General features: G+C 37.5%; 1 protein-coding gene across 1 annotated transcript in view; it reads right to left on the reverse strand.

Annotated features, from left to right (window-relative positions):
- Nucleotides 1-22,878, reverse strand: part of LOC127657041 (metastasis-associated protein MTA1-like) — a 78,685-nt gene that overhangs the window by 1,564 nt on the left and 54,243 nt on the right. The window contains exons 8-17 of the mRNA XM_052145677.1: nt 19,579-19,678; nt 18,034-18,222; nt 14,975-15,049; nt 14,839-14,897; nt 14,567-14,715; nt 12,665-12,816; nt 12,169-12,358; nt 9,521-9,610; nt 7,793-7,945; nt 6,232-6,386 (exon numbers count right to left, since the gene is read on the reverse strand). Coding sequence (XP_052001637.1) covers nt 6,277-6,386; nt 7,793-7,945; nt 9,521-9,610; nt 12,169-12,358; nt 12,665-12,816; nt 14,567-14,715; nt 14,839-14,897; nt 14,975-15,049; nt 18,034-18,222; nt 19,579-19,678 — 1,267 coding nt within the window. The 3' untranslated portion in view covers nt 6,232-6,276. The remainder of the gene's footprint in view (nt 1-6,231; nt 6,387-7,792; nt 7,946-9,520; nt 9,611-12,168; nt 12,359-12,664; nt 12,817-14,566; nt 14,716-14,838; nt 14,898-14,974; nt 15,050-18,033; nt 18,223-19,578; nt 19,679-22,878) is intronic.

Consider the following 22,878-nt stretch of genomic DNA (forward strand, 5'->3'; position numbering starts at 1 on the left):
CAAACAGAGCCTCCCACAGTATAAAGATAGAAATGCACTAAAATAGCACCAATTGAAGTAACATTAAATGTTTCCCAAAGTCCAAGTTGGAGTTTGACAAATTGGAAGAACTTCACAGGTTGCATATTCATTGTGATGGGCATTAAATCTCTTAAACGCTCATCCTCCGCAATTTTAATCAGCCAGCAGACTGTGGCTATCTGCTTTGCTACAGCAATTGTGAAGCTGCGTACGTGATTCGAGTCAGGGCACATCCCAGTGTACATCTGCGCTTTGAGCTCCACGGGAAAAAGCAGTTGCAGACAAAAATGCCTCATTCTGGGTTTAGGTCACAGCTAAGACTTGACGTGCTTCTGGGGTAGTAAGCATCAGTGTGATGATTACGGATGGAAACATCGACATATTGCAAAATTCAGCCCTTCAAACAAGTGTTGATGCTGGTTCATGCTGTATTAACAGTAAATGCATAAATGGAAATAAATGTACATGTTAAACTATTTTAATTAATCTCATACTTTAACGGGTTAATTCTGACAGCTCTAAATAGAATAGAATACAACATAAAAATTATAAATGTCTTATGAATTAATTATGAATGCATTACGTAATGTGAACATATACTAATATATATACTTTTGTAAATATTTGAGTAAATTCTGAGTAAGTTGAGCATAAATTGGACCTTCTTGAAAAATTTCCGCCTGATTCACAAATGCTTCATACTCCCCAGATTGTTTTGTAAAACGTGCATAAGTGAATTCCAAACATTCGTAAAGAGAGGGTGTGTGCACGTTAATTTACAATCATCATAATCTACACCCATGAAAATGTCATATAAGGAAGGCACCAGGCTCACTAGTAAATGCTTTTAACCTCTATGTGGAAGAGTAATGAAATATTTTTTATGAACAGTGCATTCACAATGTAAAATCTTTTAGCAAGCCTCGTAGCATCTAAAAGAAAGTGAGTACTTACTGTCATCCCATGTTTTTGCTGTCACATGACACGCTTTTGTGAATCAAACCGTTTAAGAGGTCAATAAAATGGTTTGATATTAGTGTAAAACATGTTCAGTTCACACCAGGAGGAGGATGTCCACCACCATTAATCTTCTATGGTTTAGTTCAGCGCACATCGCCAGCAACATTTGTGAAAGTTCTCGGGTTAATTATGATGGTAAAAGTGAAATAATTGCAAATGGAAGAATCTTCAGAGAAATTAACAGAATGCCTGAAGAAGATCTTTGACCGAAACGCTGTAATATGTTACAGATTTGCAAGCTATACGAAAACATGTGGGCTTTTTCTATTTGTTCCTATTGTGTTGTGTACGTATGTGGGGTTTCTTTTCAATGAATTTAACAGCATTAACTATACGTTATCAACTGAACTTGATCTACTGATGCCTATACTAAATAATAGGGATGCACCGAAATTTCGGCCAGCGAAAATTTTCGGCCAAAAGAGAAAAAAGGCTGAAAATATATACCTCCTTGCCCCGCCCCTCAGTGCTCTGATTTCACTCTGGATCGATCTAGCCCTTATCACAGCGCTACCAAACAAAGGCCAATCATGTCAGCGGTGTGGAAATTCTTCAAAGTTTCTGATAAGGACATCAAATTTGCGATCTGCAGTGTTTATTCAGCAGAACTTTCAAGATATATATATACAGAGTACAGCAAGAGATTCTACAGGAAAGCGCCCCGATCCACAGCAGTGCCACAACTAGCGCAGCTACAACACAACTTGAGATGTATCTAGCTGAACTACGCCAGAAGCGACAATCCCCTTGACTACTGGCGCATAAACAAAGACTGCTTTCCTTTGCTTGCGCGGATTGCGCACAGGTATTTATCTGCCCAAGCACCAGCACAAAGAGTGAGAGACTGTTCAGTGCAGCATCTCATGTTCTTGATGAGCTTTCTGACAGGAGAGACTGTCAGAACGTTTAGCAACTTTTGTTCTTGAAGAGAAACCTGTCACTTGTACTTAAATAGAAAGCGGTCCAATATGATGTGTATAGCAATTACATTACACTTGTTCTTCACTTGAGGATACATCTGTCGTTTACAGATGAGGTTGGATTTAGTTCAATTACTGCCGTTTTGCACAATCATTTTCACTTAAAGTGTACATACGTTTACATAAACAGAATAGAGCACTGATCTATATATATATATATATATATATATATATATGTATATATATATATATAGATTAGTGGAATAGAGGCCCTCTGCCATTCTGTGTTCTGCCTTTTGTTTTAATTAAAATTACTGTTGCATATTTAAACTTTTTGAAAGATGTTAGCCAATTTCATTACTTGACTGTTGTTTTGCATATAATAGTTTTCTAAAACTTTACATTATTTGGATAATAGTTAATAAAATCTGTAAAATTTGATTTTTACAGAAATGAAAGAAGAAGAATATTTAATAATGTTTTAATATATTTTTTGTCCAATATTGGTGTTACTTTCAATAAAAGTGTGATTTATTTTATTGGTTTGTAGTTTTTCAATTCAGATTCATTAAATTCATGAAAAAGTATAAAATTAATACAAATTTTTTTTTTCTTCTTAAAAAGGTAAAAACAAAACAAAAAAAAAAAGTTAATTTCGGTTTTCGGCCAAGTGCATCCTGGATTTTTGGTTTCGGTTTCGGCCCAGAATTTTAATTTCGGTGCATCCCTACTAAATAATGAAACCTACATTACAGAGCTCACTCTAAACAGTCCAACCGGTTACATCAGAGGCCGAGGGCATTCATTTTTTCAAGAAAAATCAAGCACTTCTGCTGGAAAAACGATAAGCAGTGTTGGGGGAAAAAAAATTATACTTTGAAAAAATTGTATTCAAGCAGTAAAGAAATGTGTTTAAATAAGTATAGGCTATGGTTTAAAATGAAAACACTTTTTTGTGTTTTTTTTTTTTTTTTACTAATTTGTTAATATTTAAGGAAAATTAAGGTACGCATCCCGTACCACTATAACAGCTCTGTTAGCATGCAAATCCGCTTCTATACTGCCCTGCAAAAGCAAAAGACCTTAACTCACTAGAGTGTGAAACTGAGAAAAATGACTTTAAAGTTTCTGTTTTGTCCAGACAAAAGTATTATAGGTAGGACTCCCAAAATTTCACAACTAGTTGCTATACTGAAGAAATGTTTGTATGCAAAAAATCTTGAGCTCAAAATTGACCTTTGACCCTTGTTTGGCAGTTACTGTACTCTGCCTTTGTATCATGTGCCAAAAAATCAGGAGTCATGCAAAGGCAAAAGGCCGTAACTGACATATAATCAATATTTACTTGCTGTTCACCATACTTACATCCATTATAAGAACACCTAACCAAGGTCTAGTCATCATGGTATTTGTTTTAAATTACCGTAATTTCCGGACTATAAGCCGCAACTTTTTTCCCACGCCTTGAACCTCGCGGCTTATACAATGACGCGGCTAATATATGGATTTTTCCCGCTTTCAAATTTTATTAAAAAAAAACAAAAAAAAAACATTCTGTGACGTGCTCAGTTTTTTGGCGGCGTGAAGCTTTCATTAGACCAATGAAATTGCCGAAGGGTTAAGGTCAAAACAACTTTTTTTGTTTACTGTTTAGATTAAATCGAGCGCGCTCAAACTTCCCATCATTCTGATTAGGCCTACGGTAGTCATTTTGTCACCCTCACCATGGCAAAGACATGGAGAAACGCATATGATGCTGCTTTCAAGTTGAAGGCGATTGATCTGGCTGTTGAAAAGGAAATAGAGCTGCAGCAAGGGAGCTTGGTCTTAATGAGTCGATGATAAGACGCTGGAAACAGCAGTGTGAGGAATTGACTCCGTGCAAAAAGACAACTAAATCTGAGGCTATACTCCGACACCGAAGGAGATGACTTCAGTGGTTTCAGTGCACAGGACGAGGAAGATAGTGACCAATGACTTGGTAGGCTACTATTTACTGCAAATGTTTTATTACAAGCCGTGTGTGGCAGCGGGGTCGTGGTCAAGCGCCCGTCCGAGAGAGAAAAGCTGTAAGGGCGCTTACACCTGCGCTAAATTATGTCTAACACCGGTGTCTAATTTCAAGTGCCCTGCTTCACGTGTCCTTCTTGGGAAAACTGTCACACGGGCACCAGTGTGACAGTTTTCAGCAGGGCACTTGACGTTCCAGGTAAGGCTTTTAATGGCCACAGCAATGTTTACAATCAATTTTATAAAGTTTCTCAATTCTTCTATGCGCCAACACTAGACTGACGTGTGTCACTCTCTCAGCTCTGTGGCTGCTGCCTTTTTATGCCGCTCTCCCCATGCTTACTGAAATTAGACACCGGTGTTAGACATAATTTAGCTCAGGTGTAAGCGCCCTTACAGCTTTTCTCTCCCGGACGGGCGCTTGACCACGCCCCCGCTGCCACACCGTGTTTCGTTAAAGCCTGAGTAAAGTTCATTTGTTTCAATGTACCTGTAGGCACCTGCGGCTTATAGACAGGTGCGGCTTATTTATGTTCAAAATAATATTTTATTTAAAAATCAGTGGGTGCGGCTTATATTCAGGTGCGCTCAATAGTCCGGAAATTACGGTATATAGAAGACCTTTGGTTATTCCTATTTAGTGCTATAATGATCAGGATAGTGCGGCAACACTAATACAGTTAAACAGTATAACAGATAAGTTACTTTGCAGTACAGTATGTACAGTATGAATAAATACAATAAATATTTTCACAATAAAGATAATTGAATTATAATTGAATACAAAGGTATATGTATTTAAATGCAAGATATAGAGTAATAATTAATTAAACATTGGACCAATACATTAGAGATTAGAGACTGCACATTCCAAGTTTTTTACTGCTCCAAATAAAATCTTACTGAAAGCTAATTTTTTGAGATATCAACCTAAAATTTGGAACACAACTTGTCCATAGGTATATATGACAAAGCATTCTTGAAATACAACCATTTAAGTTTGGATAGTGATTTTCATGTCTATGCGAAAAAAAGGGGGAGGGGTGACAGTTAAAGGGTTAAGGGTTAAGGGCCACCAAACTGCTCAAGATGCTCAGTCAACGAACTTGACTTGGATTACTACTTTTTAATCCTGAGATAATATAGACAGAGTATACCGAAAAAAAGTTGGAATTACTTTTACTATTTAGGTTAGCCTACTTTGTACGGACGTTAGCGATAACCAGCTGTAAAATCTGACGTGAACACCTGCAAGAAGGAAATATGGCTCAAACACGTATGGATTGTTGTGGATACAGCAGATGACGTGCATTGCTATGGATTATATCTTCTATGGATTATATCGGATTGCATGGAAAGGTAGGATGCCTCTGTATTTAATATTTGGTTTTCAGCATCTGATGTGAGGCGAGTGTCAGCGTCAACGTTAGCGCTAATTTACGTGACAGATTAAATTTAGCAAGCTCCGGGCTGTCACTGACATTGACAGATCTGAACCATCGCCCTATCACATCGCTATCACAGAGTAATAATACAAACAAGCAGTCGGCAGTCTACACTTTATTTCAAAGATGTGTCGTGTGTATGTTACGCGGTTTGGTGACAATAAAAGAGCGGTAATCTTTGACAGTATGACAAAGCCAGAGTACAGTAACATCACAGCGGCACCGTAACATCTCTCTTGATGCCAGGCGAAACAAAGTCAGAACACCTTAAACTCAAATTCAGCGTGCCGGAACAAAGGCTAAGAGCCGTAACAACTGTTACGGCGTTCTGCTGTGGTTTCTCGTATGGTTTTGGATGTTACGGTTGTCATAGCCCTTTAATTTCTCGTTAAAACAATCAAATTGACTCATGATATTTATTCACATGATAAAGGAGGTCTTGAATACCCCAAAAATGACATTAACTCATTTTTGACCAAACATGATGTTACGGCATTTTGCCTTTGTAGGGCAGTATAGTTAACACAAACTAATCAAAACCCACCTTTGCTGTTTTAAGGGTCTTCTCTACTACACCCAAAAATGTAAGACTTCTTGTATATTATTTTAGATATGCAAAAAGTTTTATGGTATTAAATATTATAAAAGTGAATTTAACAAGTTTTAAGACTTAAAAGGACTTTAACTTATTCAGAGTATTTATACATTCCCTCAATGTAAGTCTAGTAGATTTGTGTGCCCTTTTTATAATCCACTAGGTGAAAATCTTAGCAAGTATCACTAAATTGTATTTGAAACACCAAAGTGTCCTATACCTGCTCTCCTTGTCTGAGTATAGCAGTCAGTCGTCAGTGCAGAGATCAGTCCAATTCATGAACCTCATCCTGCAGTCCAGAGGGAATTCGGCCTTGTTCAGACACCCTCTTGGTCATTATTTCCCACTGAGGAGCCAGGATTTTGGGTTTGGGCCCTGACACACACAGAGACAGGAGATAAATCCATCCATGTTTGTTGGTAACAGACTTCACAGGGAAGTCATGTAAAAACAAAACAAAAAAGTGATTTCAAATGTCACTTTTTCACATTTTAACAACACAAAATACTGTGTCCCAATCATAAACGCGCTAGTGATGTGAAGGCCGTTCCAAAAGGTAGGCAGTAACAATATGCTGCCATCTAAGATATCTTATTTTGGCAAATACATAGAAAAGAAATCCAATAAATTATTGCGACGTAATCCATGAAAAAATATCAAGATGGTGGACGAAGTCAAGAAACATGTAGATAATCAATATATTTGTTTTTCATCCATTACTGAAAAGCATAAATGAAAATAGTTAAATCCAAATTTAATTGACTATTTTACCTAATATTTGTATGTGCTGTATACGTCGCAACATGCGAACGTCAAACTCTATTGTAATAAATTGTGAGTCAAAATGACATCCATCTGGCACATTTGTGTACATGGACCAACAATTAAAAAAATTAAAATAACATTTGTAAATAACCCCTTGAAATGGAAGCTGCCTAGAAAGGGAGTAGAAAGCTCACTAGGTTTTAGAACAAAGCTACGGTCTCTATGAGACTCATATTCTGTAGTTCCTTGAGCTGTTCATCTCTCAAGTGTTTTTTCCCCATCTGGTTACAAGAGGTACTACATGTGCTCTTCTGCTAACCTTGTCCTTTAGTTAACGTAACGCATGCGGCTCACAGAACAAAAGACCAGGTTCAAGGCTGGCAGCATGGAAACAAACATTCCATTTATTGCAATTGCATGAAATAACCAAAGTGCTTACTGTAATAATAAGCACATCAAATACATTTGATATGAAAAAAATAAATAAATAAATAAATCAGGATAGGCCTAAAAAAAAAAAAAAAAAAAAAAAGAAAAGAAGGATTTGCTACTTTGGACAGAATGGTGCCAGGCTCATCAGGAGTTTATGTAACCGAGGAACATTGGTTTCCCTCCAAACCCTTACATGGAGACAAGCGGGTAATTTAGCACAATGTGACAAGGGAGCACGCACAAGTGCTCCACAGAAAAGTGACACATGGTCGAGAAGCCCCCCCATTGAATTGGTTATTATGTTGCCTTTATTCGGTGTGTTTTTGGGGGTCTGATCTCCCGCAGGACCAATAATCCATGCGAGTCACTTCTGATCCGTTTCCATGACAACCCTGAAAGCCATTCAGAGATTAAAGTATAGCATGTGCGTCTGTGTAGCTGTATGGGGGTTGGTGGAGATCCAAGTGGGAGAGTTAAAGACAAGTGAATGAGACATTGCAAAAAGACAGGGATAAGTTGTGTGGGCAGTATAGGAAGAGCATCTTGCAAACACAACCCATCCAACTCCTGCTATTGATGCTTACCATCCAATCCATTGTGCTGCTCATAGGTGCGCTTGCCCAGGATGGTTGGAGAGCCGTTGTTGAGGATGGGCATCGATTTGATGGGCGTCAGGCTAGCAGTGGAAATTTTGGCTCCTCGCGGAGGATCCGGTCTGGGTGGGCGGGGGTGGGCCTCTGAAATGTGACAGTTTTGACTAGTTATGATTAAAATGGACCTGACTCATACAAAAAAGTTGATATAAAATGTTTAAAATCACCATGCAAGCCTATTTACAACAGGTATTCAACATAAGGCGGGACTTGATTTATCTATTGGGAACGGATTAGATTGTGAACATCTAGACCTAAAAGGGAGTTTGCAAAAATGTAGTCTAAAATTTTCAAAAAGAGTCAAAATACACTAAATTAAAACACTAAATTAGAAAATCGCATGAAAAAGTAGGTGTTTGGCAGCAGCGTAATGCATAAAATCATGCAGATACTGGTCATGAGTGTCAGTTAATGTTCACATCAACCATCAGAATGGGGGGAAATGTGATTGCTGTGATTTAGACCGTGGCATGATTGTTGGTGCCAGACGGGCTGGTTTGAGTATTTCTGTAACTGCTGATCTCCTGGGATGCTCACGCTTACCAGCTTTTAGAGTTTACTCAGAATGATGCCAAAAACAAAAAACATCCAGTGAGCAGCAGTTCTGCAGATGGACACACCTTGTTGATGAGAGAGGTCAACGGAGAATGGTATAATGGTTTGAACTGATAGAAAGGCTACAGTAACTCAGATAACCACTCTGTATAATTAAAGTGAGCAGAATAGCATCTCAGAATGCACAACTCATCGAACCTTGAGACGGATTAGCTACAACAGCAGAAGACCTTGTCAGGCACTTTATTAAGACCACAGTATTCCTAATAAATTCTTCAGTGAGAGTAAATATACTGAATCAAAAAATATTATTTGTAAGAAATAAGGGTTGTAATTCACTATTCTCTGTAAAGCTACTTTAAAACAATACTAATTGTGAAAAGCAATATACAAATAAACATGAATTGAACTGAAAATTGTTACTTTAATTGCTCTGAAAAAGAGAGTCAATAATACAAAAATTATATCTCCCCTATACAATTTTAATAATTAATTGATAACACTTTAAAATAAGGTTCTTTAATGCATTAAATATCATGAACTAACAATAAACAATACATGTTTTACAGAATTAATCTTTGTTAATGTTAGTTAATAAAAGTAAAAAAACATTGTTCATAGTGCATTAACTAATGTTAACATATAGTAATACATTTGTTAAATAAAAAGTTGTATATGTTGAAATCAACATAAAGATTAATAAATGCTATAAAATTATTGTTTACTGTTAGTTCAAATTATCTAATGTTGTTAACTAATGTTAACAAATGGAACCTTATTTTTAAGGCATACCAATTAATTTAGCTTTAGTACAATGAATATAGAAATGCCAACTATTTAATTTAGCAAATAATATGTCTTTGTATCACGTTAACTATTTCTTTCACACGGGGTCCCCTGAAAGGGGGATCATCATAAATGGGGGGGGGTCCTTGGTATCAAAACGTTTGGGGCCAAGTTCTTATAATTTTAAGATTATAAATGTAAAAGATTTTGGAACAATGTAGACAGATGAATTACTCGCAATAAGACTTGAAACATGCATTGACAAAGTAAATATTGTTGATTTTCATTTCATGTTTACTTAAGAACAATTTTACTCACCCATATATCGAACCACTGACTCCAAAGGCTTCCTTACGGTCTGCTTTAGAGGTGCAAGCTTTTTGGACACATCTGGCAACCGCACAGCACCTTAAAACATGTGACCAATGAAATACCATTAAAACTATGCATAACAACATGAGGTGGCATTAATAACGCTGAAGGCAGAAAATCCATTAATAAGTGCTCACTATCAAGAATGATACTGTTTCTTTGACAGGCAGTGGGCGGCACAATGATCCTTTAATAACGTTTTCAAAATGAATCAAAGTATGCAGCCCTCATCACATCATCATACTAAGATGAGGGTTGGTGTATTAAAATGTATTGAACCATCCCATTAAATCACCTGTAAATTATTTAAAATAGCAAATGGCAGTGACTTGGCTCCAAGGTAATAACATTACACCCATATACTTTTATAGTCACGCAACCTAGTGCTCTTTCATTAATAGTGGATTTCACAGATTCACTGTGCAGTTTCTCAGCAGTTTCTAGTTTGCTTGCTAAAGCAAACATCGCCGTTATTTGTGCTCCGCGTGTCCAGAAAAACTAGGCTGTGCGCAGACAGTCAGTGCATACCGTGCTGAAGACAGAATTTGCATCATGGGGACTGTGCACGAGACGTACCGGCACACCAAAGTATATTTTGGCCTTTACGAAGTACACTGTTTTGTAGTGCTCGACTGATATATCGCGAGGTCGATAAATCAGATGATATTTTGAATTTTTTCATTATCAGCATCGGCCGATAAATGTTCCCATTTGTCTGTTTAGTTTCTTTACATGCGAAGTGCAGAGAATCGCTTGCTAGCATGTGAAGGAGCCATCCGATAAATGTAAACAACCAATCACAGTTAGTTTTGTTGTTACCTGCCATCGTGTTACTACAATTATAGACCATTGTGCAACAACCCAGTTAAACAGAGCTGCGACAGATGTGTATGAGATAAAAATGCTCGTTAAATTTTCATCTCAGTCTCCCCTCAACTAACTTTTAACTGTCTTGTCTAATGATAAAAAGGCAACTGTCATTAAAACTTACATCATATACACTGGCGGTCAAAAGCTTAGAATATTGTAAAGATTTTTTATACAGACAAGGATTGGTACTTTAATTCACCAAAGTGTCATTCAACTGATCACAAAGTATAGTCAGGACATTACTGATGTTAAAACAAAGGCAACTAATTGAAAAAAAATAATAATAAAAATAAATAAATCATTTTTGATAAAATCTAGACGGGCCCCATTTCCAGCAGCCATCACTCCAACACCTTATCCTTGAGTAATCATGCTAAATTGCTAAATCACTTGCCATTATATCAAACACAGTTGAAAACTATTTGATTCATTAAATGAAGCTTAACATTGTCTTTGTTGCCACAATATGCGATAGACTGGCATGTCTTAAGGCTCACTGTTTCAACTGGAGTCCATATGAATGTTCATTTTTTTTCCCAGTACGGAGCTGAAACTTAACTTAAATAAAAGATCTTAAATAATACGCATTATTAAATCATGAGGTCGCACCTGAACGGTTGTTCCTTATGGTCATGCTTGTCTGGCAAGAGATTAACATAAACAATCACTTATGTCTAAATTAAATAGGTTAATATGTACATTAATATTTAACTTTTTAATAGCATATTAGTCTATGAATTTTTACTGTGGTATTGACATCAAATATTAAGAATTGTTACATTTCACTGGTATTGGTACTAAAAACAAATATGTGCATGTACAGTAAATACAGTGTGTATATATATATATATATATATATATATATATATATATATATATATATATATATATATATATATATATAAAACTTCTGCTCAGGTGGCGAAGGTTCTGCCCAGTAGAAATAGGAGTTGCTCAGCAACATTGGTGGTTTTAATGGGAGACGCAATTCTCAAATTAATTGACTCAACTTCTTCGAAAGCATTTTGCGCGATGATAGCTTGCTGTAAATTACAGTTTTACAGTCAGCACAGTAAAACCCTCAGCAAGAAGTTTCATCTCTTTAATGCGTTGTTTAGTCTTTTTATGTGCTGTTGTTACAGCAAAGTGCTGCATCAAAATTTGTGAGTAGCTGTGGAGAGATTTGTCTTTTGTTGATTCTGTCTGACACTTCTTAAATAGTTGCAGTAAAAAAAGGTTTAAACTGCTTGATGTCAAGAACTAGATTGTAACCGAAACACAGCGAGGATCTCCCTGAAGCACTTCAGTTACACTGAAGCACGTAATTCTGCATTCAGGATGCGCATAACGGTTTTGTGCCACTCTATATGGGAACTTTTCTTACTTGTGATTTCTTAATTTTTGTTTTGTGTAATAAGATTTAATAGTTATTTAGCCTATTTTTTTATTGAATATCCATTAGTCATCATATTGAAGTACTACACTTTGTGTCCGTATATCCCTCTAAAACACATCTGATCAGGCTAAATATACATCCTTAACGCAGACTAGTCAGTCAAACAACTGACCAACTAGTCGATTATGACAATTGGTAGTTTTGCACATCCCTATTACAGAGTTGAACACCTGTACAGCTATGTTGTGATTCTCAAAGCACACTGATTGTCTTTTTAAGTTTTAGATCAATGGCAGAACTAATACAGCAGCGGTTAGCAGATACTCACATTCTGCTTTGATAATAGCGGTGTTGACAGGTATATAGGGGTGTCTGGCCAAGAATTTGGATCGCAATAGGTCCTGGCAGACACGTCGAGCTGCTTTGGTCAGCTGAGATGTGTGCAGGAAGAACGCCTGTCTGGTCTTAACAGCAACCTTTGGGCTTCCACTGTGACTCACCGGCAGACCGTGAGGACTCTGAAAACCAAACACAGACAGAGAGATGAGAGAGGGCCTGAGTAACAGTGGAATCTAAATATTGAATTAAAGTTCCTTTAAAGTGAATGTCCTGAATTTTTAAACATAAATGAAAAGTAAAGTTCTGCTTATTCACTCATCGGGGTTTTCCATTTAACCGTCACAATGAAGCACAATAAAAGAAAATTGGACAGCAAAAGAAAAATAAAACTGACTAAATTAAAACAAGTTCAGGGGAAGAGGACATCATGAGCAATGTCTTCAGCCCTGCAGAGTATGTTTGGAGACCATCTACATTAAACCCACCATGTTGCTGCGGTTGGGCCCGGGCCTCTCTCCATCCAGCCTGGTTGGCAACTTCAGGCCTCCATACTTTTTCCAGTAGGTCCAGCAGGAGGCACACAGTCTGCACTGCATGTTGAGCGGCCCCCATGAGTACCACTGATATGAACTGGTGGCTACACGCACACAAACACATAAAACAAAGTTCTTTCCAAAACTACTTTGCTCCAGTCACAGTTACGTTTTCAACAAACACCAACATTAAAATGGAACATATTGACACGCTGAAGACTGTGTCCTATGCACCTATCAATTGCTTCTCAGGTGCGTGAGGTTAGTCGTTTATTGATTGCATTACTAATAATTTGTAAAATTGTACGTATAACAAAAATGTAATGTAAAAACATTTATGCTTTCGTAACTCTTGCACACTCATGGAATTGTTGACTAGCACCCCATCGGCCTGCACCCATGCCACCAAGGTAAGGACTCAAAGGAGGACTGCAAGGGCGTAGGGTGCTATTTGGGACAGGGCCAGTGAGAAGTTCAAACACAGCTGTATGAAGTACAACTCAGAATGCAGGGGTCTCGAATTAGAGTAAAGCTCTTATGTTTAAAACCAAGTTTAACTTGACAATCCTAAAAATGCTGTATATGATATGATGCATCCAAAGAAAGACGCTCAAAAAGTGTCCGGCCGACGTGTGTGTACATTAACACATCTTTACAAAGTCTTCATATTAAGTATATTTCAGACAGATTGTCGAAATCAATTGCAAAATGGATTGCTGCGGACTGCAGCCAATGATAGGCTTATGTTCAATAATATAGAAATAAACAATATATTGCATTCAAAAGCATCTTTTGCATTGCCTAATTTTTAATTCTTAAAACTTCCCACAATTATGTAATGAATATTTTATTTGAATATTATCTGTATATTGTTTTTAAATGATTATATGATTAACGTATCTGAATTATTGTATTTATTACAGGTATGTTTTATTATACTGAATTTATGTATTTAATCATTCTATATTGAATCATTTTTATTCGGGGCTTTTCTCTGTAAATATTGATAAATGTGATTAATTAAAATAAAAATTTGCATATTATGTAAATAAATTGATACTTTTTTTTTTATTGATTGACAGTTCTAGCAGTGTCCCGGCATTATATTTTTTGACTTAACCTATTAGTTATTTATGTATTTATTTAATATATGCTTTAAATTCTGTCAGATGATCTCTGTTTTTGAGAAAATTGACCAAAGATTCCAAACAATTTTCAAAGTTTAATGACAGTCATCAATTAAATGATTGTATCTCTTCAAATGTTTGGCTTAGACACATGACATATATCAAAGGAGACCTTTTTTACTTTAGTGCATTAAACCAATTAAATATGTGATTCTGAGTCAAGGTGACTCAAAATAACTGAACGGGTAAAACATTTTCATAAAGTTAAGCTGAAAAAAAAACAAAAAACAGGTAGTTTAGAAATCTTCACTGTATTGATGCTAGAACCTTAAGCATATACGAGTGCCTGGCGTAAAAGTACAGAGTAGGAGTTGCATTGACTGGATTACGTGACTTTAACTAAGATTGTTCTACACGCAGGAAGAAATATCCTCTGTATACAAACTGTGTCTCACTGTAGCTTTGTCATTTACTTTTATAGCAAACTTCAACAGCAAAATATATTTGCAATTACACAAAAAAATAACAAGTTAACCTGGAACGCCTTGGTGTTTCTCTCCACTTACACGCCATGTTAACGCAGAATTGGACTTAATAGAAACAGCAATTAGTGCACTATTTTTCTGGACAACTTGTCAACAAGTAAAGATAAGTACCAGTAGTTGTGCAAGCCCTAGTGCAGGGTGTTTTTAAACACGTTAAGGAGCTTTACAGACCAAAGACTTACTGTAACAGCTCTCGCACGCTCGGCCCAGCACGACAGGCTGCCCAGGCACTCCCGGCACTCCCGGCACCCCCGGCACCACCCCTGCTCCGTTTACCAGCCCGGGCTTCACTACACTATTGACACTCAGCTGGTTAGGGTTGGGTTTGTTGCTGTAGTAAATAGAAAAGTGGGTCACAAGGGCTGTTGGATTTTATCTGGTCAAAGTGCAATCACTCAAGCTTATGGTGAAACGCAAAATATGAGGTTGAACTTTGACCCCTAGAGGTACTCACTAGTTGGGGATGTAAACCTGCTTTAACTTGCTCTCAGCCTCGGCTGCTTTTAACCGTTTCTGTATCAAACAGAAAATGTTAGTATGAAATTTATCAAGCATTTTATGTATTATACACAGAGAGGCATGATACGTACCTGCTGAACGTATCTGTCTGTGGTCTTCCACATGTAATAATACTCAATGATGCTTGTCAGAGACTTCCAAGGAAGCTGGAATATTAAAACAATAGCTAATTTAGAACCAGTGTCTCATAAAATCACAACCAAAATTTCTCTATATGTATAAAATAATATACTAATCTGTAAATATACAATACACTTTACACAATACATTTTGGGTGATCCGATCACATGTAGTCAGCTCTAAATACAAACTAAACGGTGTCTAAATTGTTTTGAGACAAATAAAAAAAACCACATATGAATGTTGTCAACAATGCATGTGCCTAGGGCTGCAACAACTAATCGATAAAATCGATTAGAAATAATGAAAATCATCGACAACGTATTTCATTATCGACTAGTTGGATATATGCCGCGAGCACAGAAAAGCTTCATCAGTGATGTCATTTTACAGCCTGGTGAAAAATGTGTTGCATGATGAAACTCATTAGAAAAATAACAGAGACAAGCTGAAGCAGAAAAAAAACAGGATCCAAGTTGTCCAGGGCACGAGAGCACTTTATAAACACTTCAAAGAAATACGTTTCATACCGTTTTAATGTGGAGCGGTTGCTGCATCAGGTGCATTGAAAGAGTGATTGTGCTGTTTGACGCACTTAAAGAGTTGTTTCTCCCCAGCACATGACTTACATTTTACTGCTCTTTTCTGTTTTATAATATATACATGTTATGAATTCAAAATAATGCAGGTATTTCCACGTATTTCGCTAAACTGTCACGGAGACTTAAAACTTCACTGAGCGAGCGTACTCATTCGCGTCATTCAAACCGATCGCAATGGAGAAAAGGGAGCACAATCATTTTGATTGATTAAACTGTGCAACATCATACATGCATCAGTTTCAATGCAATTAATTGTGCAGCTTACATTGATGTCATGCTGATGTCTCAGGAGGTGAAAGTGTGCGGTTTAAAGTGTTTTAGATTTCTCGTTTCGTCTCGTTTCTCATCATGTAACTGCATGCAGTGAGCACCAGGATGAGACTTTCAGCGTAAAGATATAGTACAGATGATTGTACTATAATGTATAATAATGCTAAGGGTCCTGATATTTCATAATCCTCTTGATAATGCCAAATGTAATGTCTGATTCCACCAGTAAATTTATACCATGGCAAAAATTATTTTACTGGATACACGTATACATATTTGTTTAGAATACTTAAAATGTATGTAATCAGTGACAGTGCACAAGCGTATAGTATGTATCTAACATACTTAGGAATTTTGCTGCTGGGCAGAATTATTAATATTTCTATTCTTGTGTTTACATTTACATCCTTCTGCAAAGCTGATTGTTTTGACCTACTCTATCCCTGATTAATCATTTTACTCTTTAAAGGTGCAACATGTAGTATATTTACTGTACTAAAGCATAAAATTATCATATGTTATCAGAGATTTAGGAAACATTCCAAGTTGAAATAGTGGCTTCTTCGAAAACAATAAATTCTACTTTTAAATGTATGTTTCAGGCCAGAATTTCAGTTTGTTTTGGCCTGGGTGATCCCGCCCACTGCTCATTTCCCAATAGTATTTCAACACCCCAGGTTGCCAGATTTGAAACAAGTTATTGGGCAAATACAGCACACTGCAGCCACGGAAACCAGCAATACATCAAGCTAACATTGACAGAGTTATACAAATCAAGATTATGCCACAAATGCTGTCGATTGAGCTTAACTTGTATTGACCCCAGAATATTCCTTTAATGTCAATGTTTTTAGTTTCTTTTTCATTTATGTAAGTTTTTATTTATATTTCAGTTAATAAAATATTATTATTAAATTATAAATTATTAAATTAATAAATTACCTTTTCATTAACAACAATAACACTGTTTCCAACTTTAAATTCTGACTGGATGAGCAGTGTTTGAAGCCGCACGTGACTGCACATTCAATATTAATGCCAAGTTGCTACAGTGCTTGTTTAATCCCAAATTTATCATTAATAAATGTGACTCACCAATTAAAATTAAACTTTTTACACCCCTTAAGGCGCATTCACAGTACACTTCATGATCCATTCTCTCCCATTCAAACATATTCGAACACGGGAGATCTAAAACGAAAGCTCACATGAAGACATTTCGTACTATGCATTGGAGGAAAGTTCAATGGAACTAAAGGTTGCGTGACCGATCGAAACGAGACTCTTGGCTCAATTCACAGGACACATTTCAAAGATGCATGTTTTAATTGTTGCTGGAAACAATCAACATGTTGAATATAATGTTATTTGTTATCTGCGATTTATTAAAACCAGAAGCCCTCCCGCCTGACATCATATCGTGGTTTGTTGTGATGTTCGAAATAATTTTGCGTGCTCAAAGCCTAGTGTGACTGGGCCTTTATGTATGGTAAAATCACTGCAACACACATTCTCTCGTGGCATTTTGCATTATTTTAACCCCATTCGTGGAGTGTCACATCTTTTGTCATTTTATTGGAGCAAATATGGTCATGATGACAAACAGAAATCAAGCTACATTTCCTATCCTTTGTGTCCCTGAATAAACTGGTTCACTTCTTTTGGGTGTGCCCATTTTCCATGGCTGGCTCCTCCCCGTTTCTGTAAGTAGACATTTTTAATGGGAGCCTCGAGCTAAAACCAGAGCTAAAACACTGTACTGCACTTACAGCAGCAACCACCAGGTGGCAGAGTCAAACATTCACTGGCACACGCACTCTCCCCTGCACAAAGGCAGTTTATCAGTCAAAATAGCCATAATTACATGTCACTTGCAGAGCAGAACATTTTCTAAAACCATATATGTAGCACACACTGAAGAAATTCTGTTTGTTCATCCTTCCATATCTTTTAAAGCGATATTTCACAAAAAAATAATTATTATTATTTGTCATAATTTACCCATCAACATGTTTTTCAGAAAACAAATATGGGTTTGGGACAATGTGAGAGTGAGTAAATTATTTTCATATTCAGGTTTCAATTTTCATTTTAGGGTGAATCCATTTAAGTGTAAACTCTGCCTGGGATGAACTCACAAAGTCTTGCTGAATGTCAGTGAAGTCTTTGCCGTATTTCTCGAGCGCTTCCTCAAACAGGTTGGCTTCAGATGCGCTCCATTCCTCCATTTCATCTCGGCAGAGCACCGGTCCTCCTTGGGGCACCAGTGCGCTGATGGCTCGTGTCATGTCGTAACCGTTCTTATCCAATGTGTCCATGGCATGAAACTGTAAAGAAAGCATTTGAGAGAAGAAATCTTCATGTCCAAGGGTTACATTTCAAGACAAAGATTCTGTGGTTCAGCCAACTCAAACATTTTAAAACACACAATCCCGGAAAAAACATAACTCTGATGCTACAGAGGAGAATTTAAGTGTGCGGTGTGTGTGTTTATGTAGTGTGTGCGTGTTTATGCATGGATATGTTCTTTCCTGCATGTTTTGTATACAAGAAATACTGGATAGCGAACACCCTGTTCTGCCACTTTTCTGGTACACCCTACAGGCAGAGACTATCACCAGCTTCACTTCAGACCACGATAGAGTGATTATCACACAATTGCCTGATTTTGATTATTTTATCTAATCATGATTATTCAATATAACTGATCTGTGCATATTTAATTCCAACCACATATCACCATCTAAATAAAGGAATCTTTAAGGAAAAATAGAAATGCATATTATCAGATAAAAGCCACTTCAGATGACCTCGGACACCTGCTCTGAACAGTAGACAAATAAGCACTCCGGTTTCACTTTTTATTTTCACCACTGGATATTTTTTATATTTCTGGCCATTACATAACTAAATGACATGCAAGGACTTGGAATGTGGAGCATATTAAAATAACATTATCAGCTTTGCACAGGAACTCCGGGGACTTCCTTCAAGTGTTAAAATGCAGTGTGAATATAAGAGCAATTTATTACTACTGAGCAATTATATTCTTACATTATTTACGATTTCATTTTGAATATACTAATATAATATTCATGTAAGTTTGGGCTCCAATAAACCGTGTGAAAAGACATGTGTGAATGGAAAGACCATATAATAAAAACTGAACAAGAGTAGAGTAATATTTATAATATTACATTGAATATTAATATTCAAGAAATTCACAAAGCCTTCAAAAAAGCTATTATTATTATTATTATTATTATTATTATTATTATTATTATTAGCTATTTTCCCCAAGTGCATTGTGAATAATGACTTCTTAAGATCTATCTATTATAATAAGCTTAAACTGTAACTGATAATGTAAGACCGTAGCTGGACATAATTACAGGGACTTTTGGGATTATGCATTTTAATGCGATTAGGTTCTATTTTAGCATAAACTTCAAGAAAACACATATTTAAGCTTCTTGTTCAGCATGATATTATATTATATGGTTAATGTCCACCTTAAAATGTTCTGGCCACTATTCCACAAGACTAGCAATTTAAACATTTTACAAATTATTCCATGTTATATTTTTTCCAAACGCCATTAATTAGCATGAACCTGCTGAGCTGAACTAAAGTGTGAAGTGTTCCAGCAGTGTGCGAGTGTGTGAATGTGAGATGTGCTGTACCAGTGTGATGTCTCTGGAGGCTGCCGCGGCGCTCATGTGCAGACTGGGCTGCCGAACTGAACTGCTGCAGTCTAGAGCCCGCGCAAACGTACCCACAGACCTGCAGGGGAGGGGCCGTGGGGAAGTTTCAGAAAGAAAGGGAAAAAAGTGAAAGAGAATGAGTGAGACAGTATGAAACAGAGTGAAATTTCAGGGATTTATAACCCTAAAAGTTTAAAGAAATAATAGATTAAATTTGGAAAACCTCCAATGACTTGCATAAATAGAATGATCAATATTCAAAATGTAAGCAGGCCTTCTTTCTTATATCTGTTTGCTTACAGAATTGTGATTGGTCTTTCTTGTATATACTTATTAAAATTTTACACTGCAAAGACAAGTCACGTTGTGTGTTGATTTTCATACACAGCTGACAGAACATTTGTGCAGAGTGTAATAACAACGGCAAAGCAGCTCTGAAGCAGCATTTCATTTAAACAGAAGTCTAAAACCTAAGCTTTCCCAAAACGTTAACACTATTCTTCTGCTGCCTTGTAAGGACTGGTATTTCCTTTAGGAAATGCAAATCTACTTATTGTTTAATGTCCTTTAAAGTCTACAGACTTTTGTTTTAATGAATGATAATAAAGCGAAAAAGCAAAAGACGAGAAAGTGCTAAAAACGGAGCACAGATTCTCTTAATATTCCCAAACATGACAAACAGCAGAATACAGAGTTATTTTAGTGCAGTACCAGTAACTGAGATTTTAGTGTGCGTGCTGCTCATTTCTGTGCCCCTATTGGATGCATGTTCATGCATTAGCTTTTTTTAATTTTCCGATCATAAGCATTTCCTTTTAAATCTACATGGAAACAGCGAAAAACCGGCCTTTTCAGCTGCCCTTAATGTCGCCCCATTTCAAACGAATCACCAAAAATTTATCTTAAAATTAAGATAACAAAATTCATTCAAAAACTTCTTGAGATCCGAGACTTCTCGTTGCAGACCAGTTGTCGTCTCAACATCAAATGAGACGAGCTTGAGTCATGTACCGTACGCTAGGTAAAAGCCATCTGAGTCTCATGTGCTCATCCACAGAAATGCCAGCTTTCTTAAAAGACAGAAATAATAATAATAATTCCTTGCATTTATATAGCACTTTTCTAGGCACTCAAAGTGCTTTACATCGTACAGGGGGAATCTCCTCAAACACCACCATTTACATTTAACATTTATGCATTTGGCAGACGCTTTTATCCAAAGCGACTTATAGTGCACTTATTACAGGTACAATCCCCCTGGAGCAACCTGGAGTTAAGTGCCTTGCTCAAGGACACAATGGTGGTGGTGGTGGGGATCGAACCAGCGACCCTTCGGATTAACAGTTATGTGCTTTAGCCCACTATGCTGCCACCACCACTCCACCAGTGTGCAGCATCAACATGCATGATGCGACGGCAGCCATAGTGTGCCAGAACGCCCACCACACACTAGCTATTGGTGGAGAGGAGAGTAGAATGATGTAGACAATTCAGGGATGGGGTTTATTAGGAGGCCATGATAGATAAAGGCCAATGAGGGAATTTGGCCAGGACACTGGGGTTACACCCCTACTCTTTAGAAGTACCCTGGGATTTTTAATGACCACAGAGAGTCAGGACCTCAGTTGAACGTCTCATCCGAAAGATGGTGCTTTTTTACAGTATAGTGTCCCAGTCACTAAACTGGGGCATTTGGACCCACATGGTGAGAACTCCCTGCTGGCCTCCCTAATACAACTTCCAGCAGCAACCTTAGTTTTCCCCAAGAAGTCTCCCATCCAGGTACTGACCAGGAAAATTCTACAGTTTACTGTGATAAATGTTGTGATAAATGATACAAAGATGTGAAAAGTCTTGTAATTGATGTTGGTGCAGGGCAGGTGTGTTCTCATGGTTGAATTGCTCGATAGTGCTTTAAAACAGAAAAATCTCATGTTGAATTCAAATGGGTGGCATACAGTGCATCTGGAAATTATTCACAGTGCTTCACTATTTCCACATTTTGTTATGTTACAGCCTTATTCCAAAATTGATTAAATTCATTTTTTCCTCAAAATTCTACAAACAATACCCCATAATGACAACGTGAAAGAAGTTTGTTTGAAATCTTTGCAAATTTATTAAAAATAAAAAACGATAAAAATCACATGTACGTAAGTATTCACAGCCTTTGCTCAATACTTTGTTGAAGCACCTTTGGCACCAATTACAGCCTCAAGTCTTTTTGTGTATGATGCTACAAGCTTGGCACACCTATTTTTGGGAAGTTTCTTCCATTCTTCTTTGCAGGACCTCACAAGCTCCATCAGGTTGAAAAGGGGGCGTCAGTGCGCAGCCATTTTCAGATCTCTTCAGAGATGTTCAATCGGGTTCAAGTCTGGGCTCTGGCTGGGCCACTCAAGAACATTCACAGAGTTTTCCCGTAGCCACTCCTTTGTTATCTTGGCTGTGTGCTTAGGGTCGTTGTCCTGTTGGAAGATTAACCTTCATCCCAGATCGCTCTGGAGCAGGATTTCATCAAGGATGTCTCTGTACATTGCAGCATTCGTCTTTCCCTCGATCCTGACTAGTCTCCCAGTTCCTGCCTCTAAAAAACATCCCAACAACATGATGCTGCCACCACCATTCTTCACCGTAGGGATGGTATTGGCCCGGTGATGAGCGGTGCCTGGTTTCCTCCGGACATGACACTTGCCATTCAGGCCGAAGAGTTCAATCTTGGTTTCATCAGACCAGAGAATTTTGTTTCTCATGGTCTGAGAGTCATTCAGGTGCCGTTTGGCAAACTCCAGTCGGGCTGTCATGTGCCTTTTAATGAGTATCATCTTCCGTCTGGCCACTCTACCATACAGGCCTGATTGGTGGAGTGCTGCAGAGATGGTTGTTGTTCTGGAAGGTTCTCCTCTCCCCACAGAGAAACGCTGGAGCTCTGTCAGAGTGACCATCAGGTTCTTGGTCACCTCCCTGACTAAGGCCCTTCTCCCCCGATCATTCAGTTTGGCCGGGCGGCCAGCTCTAGGAAGAGTCCTGGTGGTTCCAAACTTCTTCCATTTACGGATGATTGAGGCCACTGTGCTCATTGGGACTTTCAATGCTGCAGACATTTTTCTGTACCCTTCCCCAGATCTGTGCCTCGATACAATCCTGTCTCGGAGGTCTACAGACAATTCCTTGGACTTCATGGCTTGGTTTGTGCTCCGACATGCACTATTAACTGTGGGACCTTATATAGACAGGTGTGTGCCTTTCCAAATCATGTCCAATCAACTGAATTTACCA

This window comes from Xyrauchen texanus, chromosome 16 (assembly GCF_025860055.1).
Source record: "Xyrauchen texanus isolate HMW12.3.18 chromosome 16, RBS_HiC_50CHRs, whole genome shotgun sequence".
In the NCBI taxonomy this organism is placed as follows: Eukaryota; Metazoa; Chordata; class Actinopteri; order Cypriniformes; family Catostomidae; genus Xyrauchen; species Xyrauchen texanus.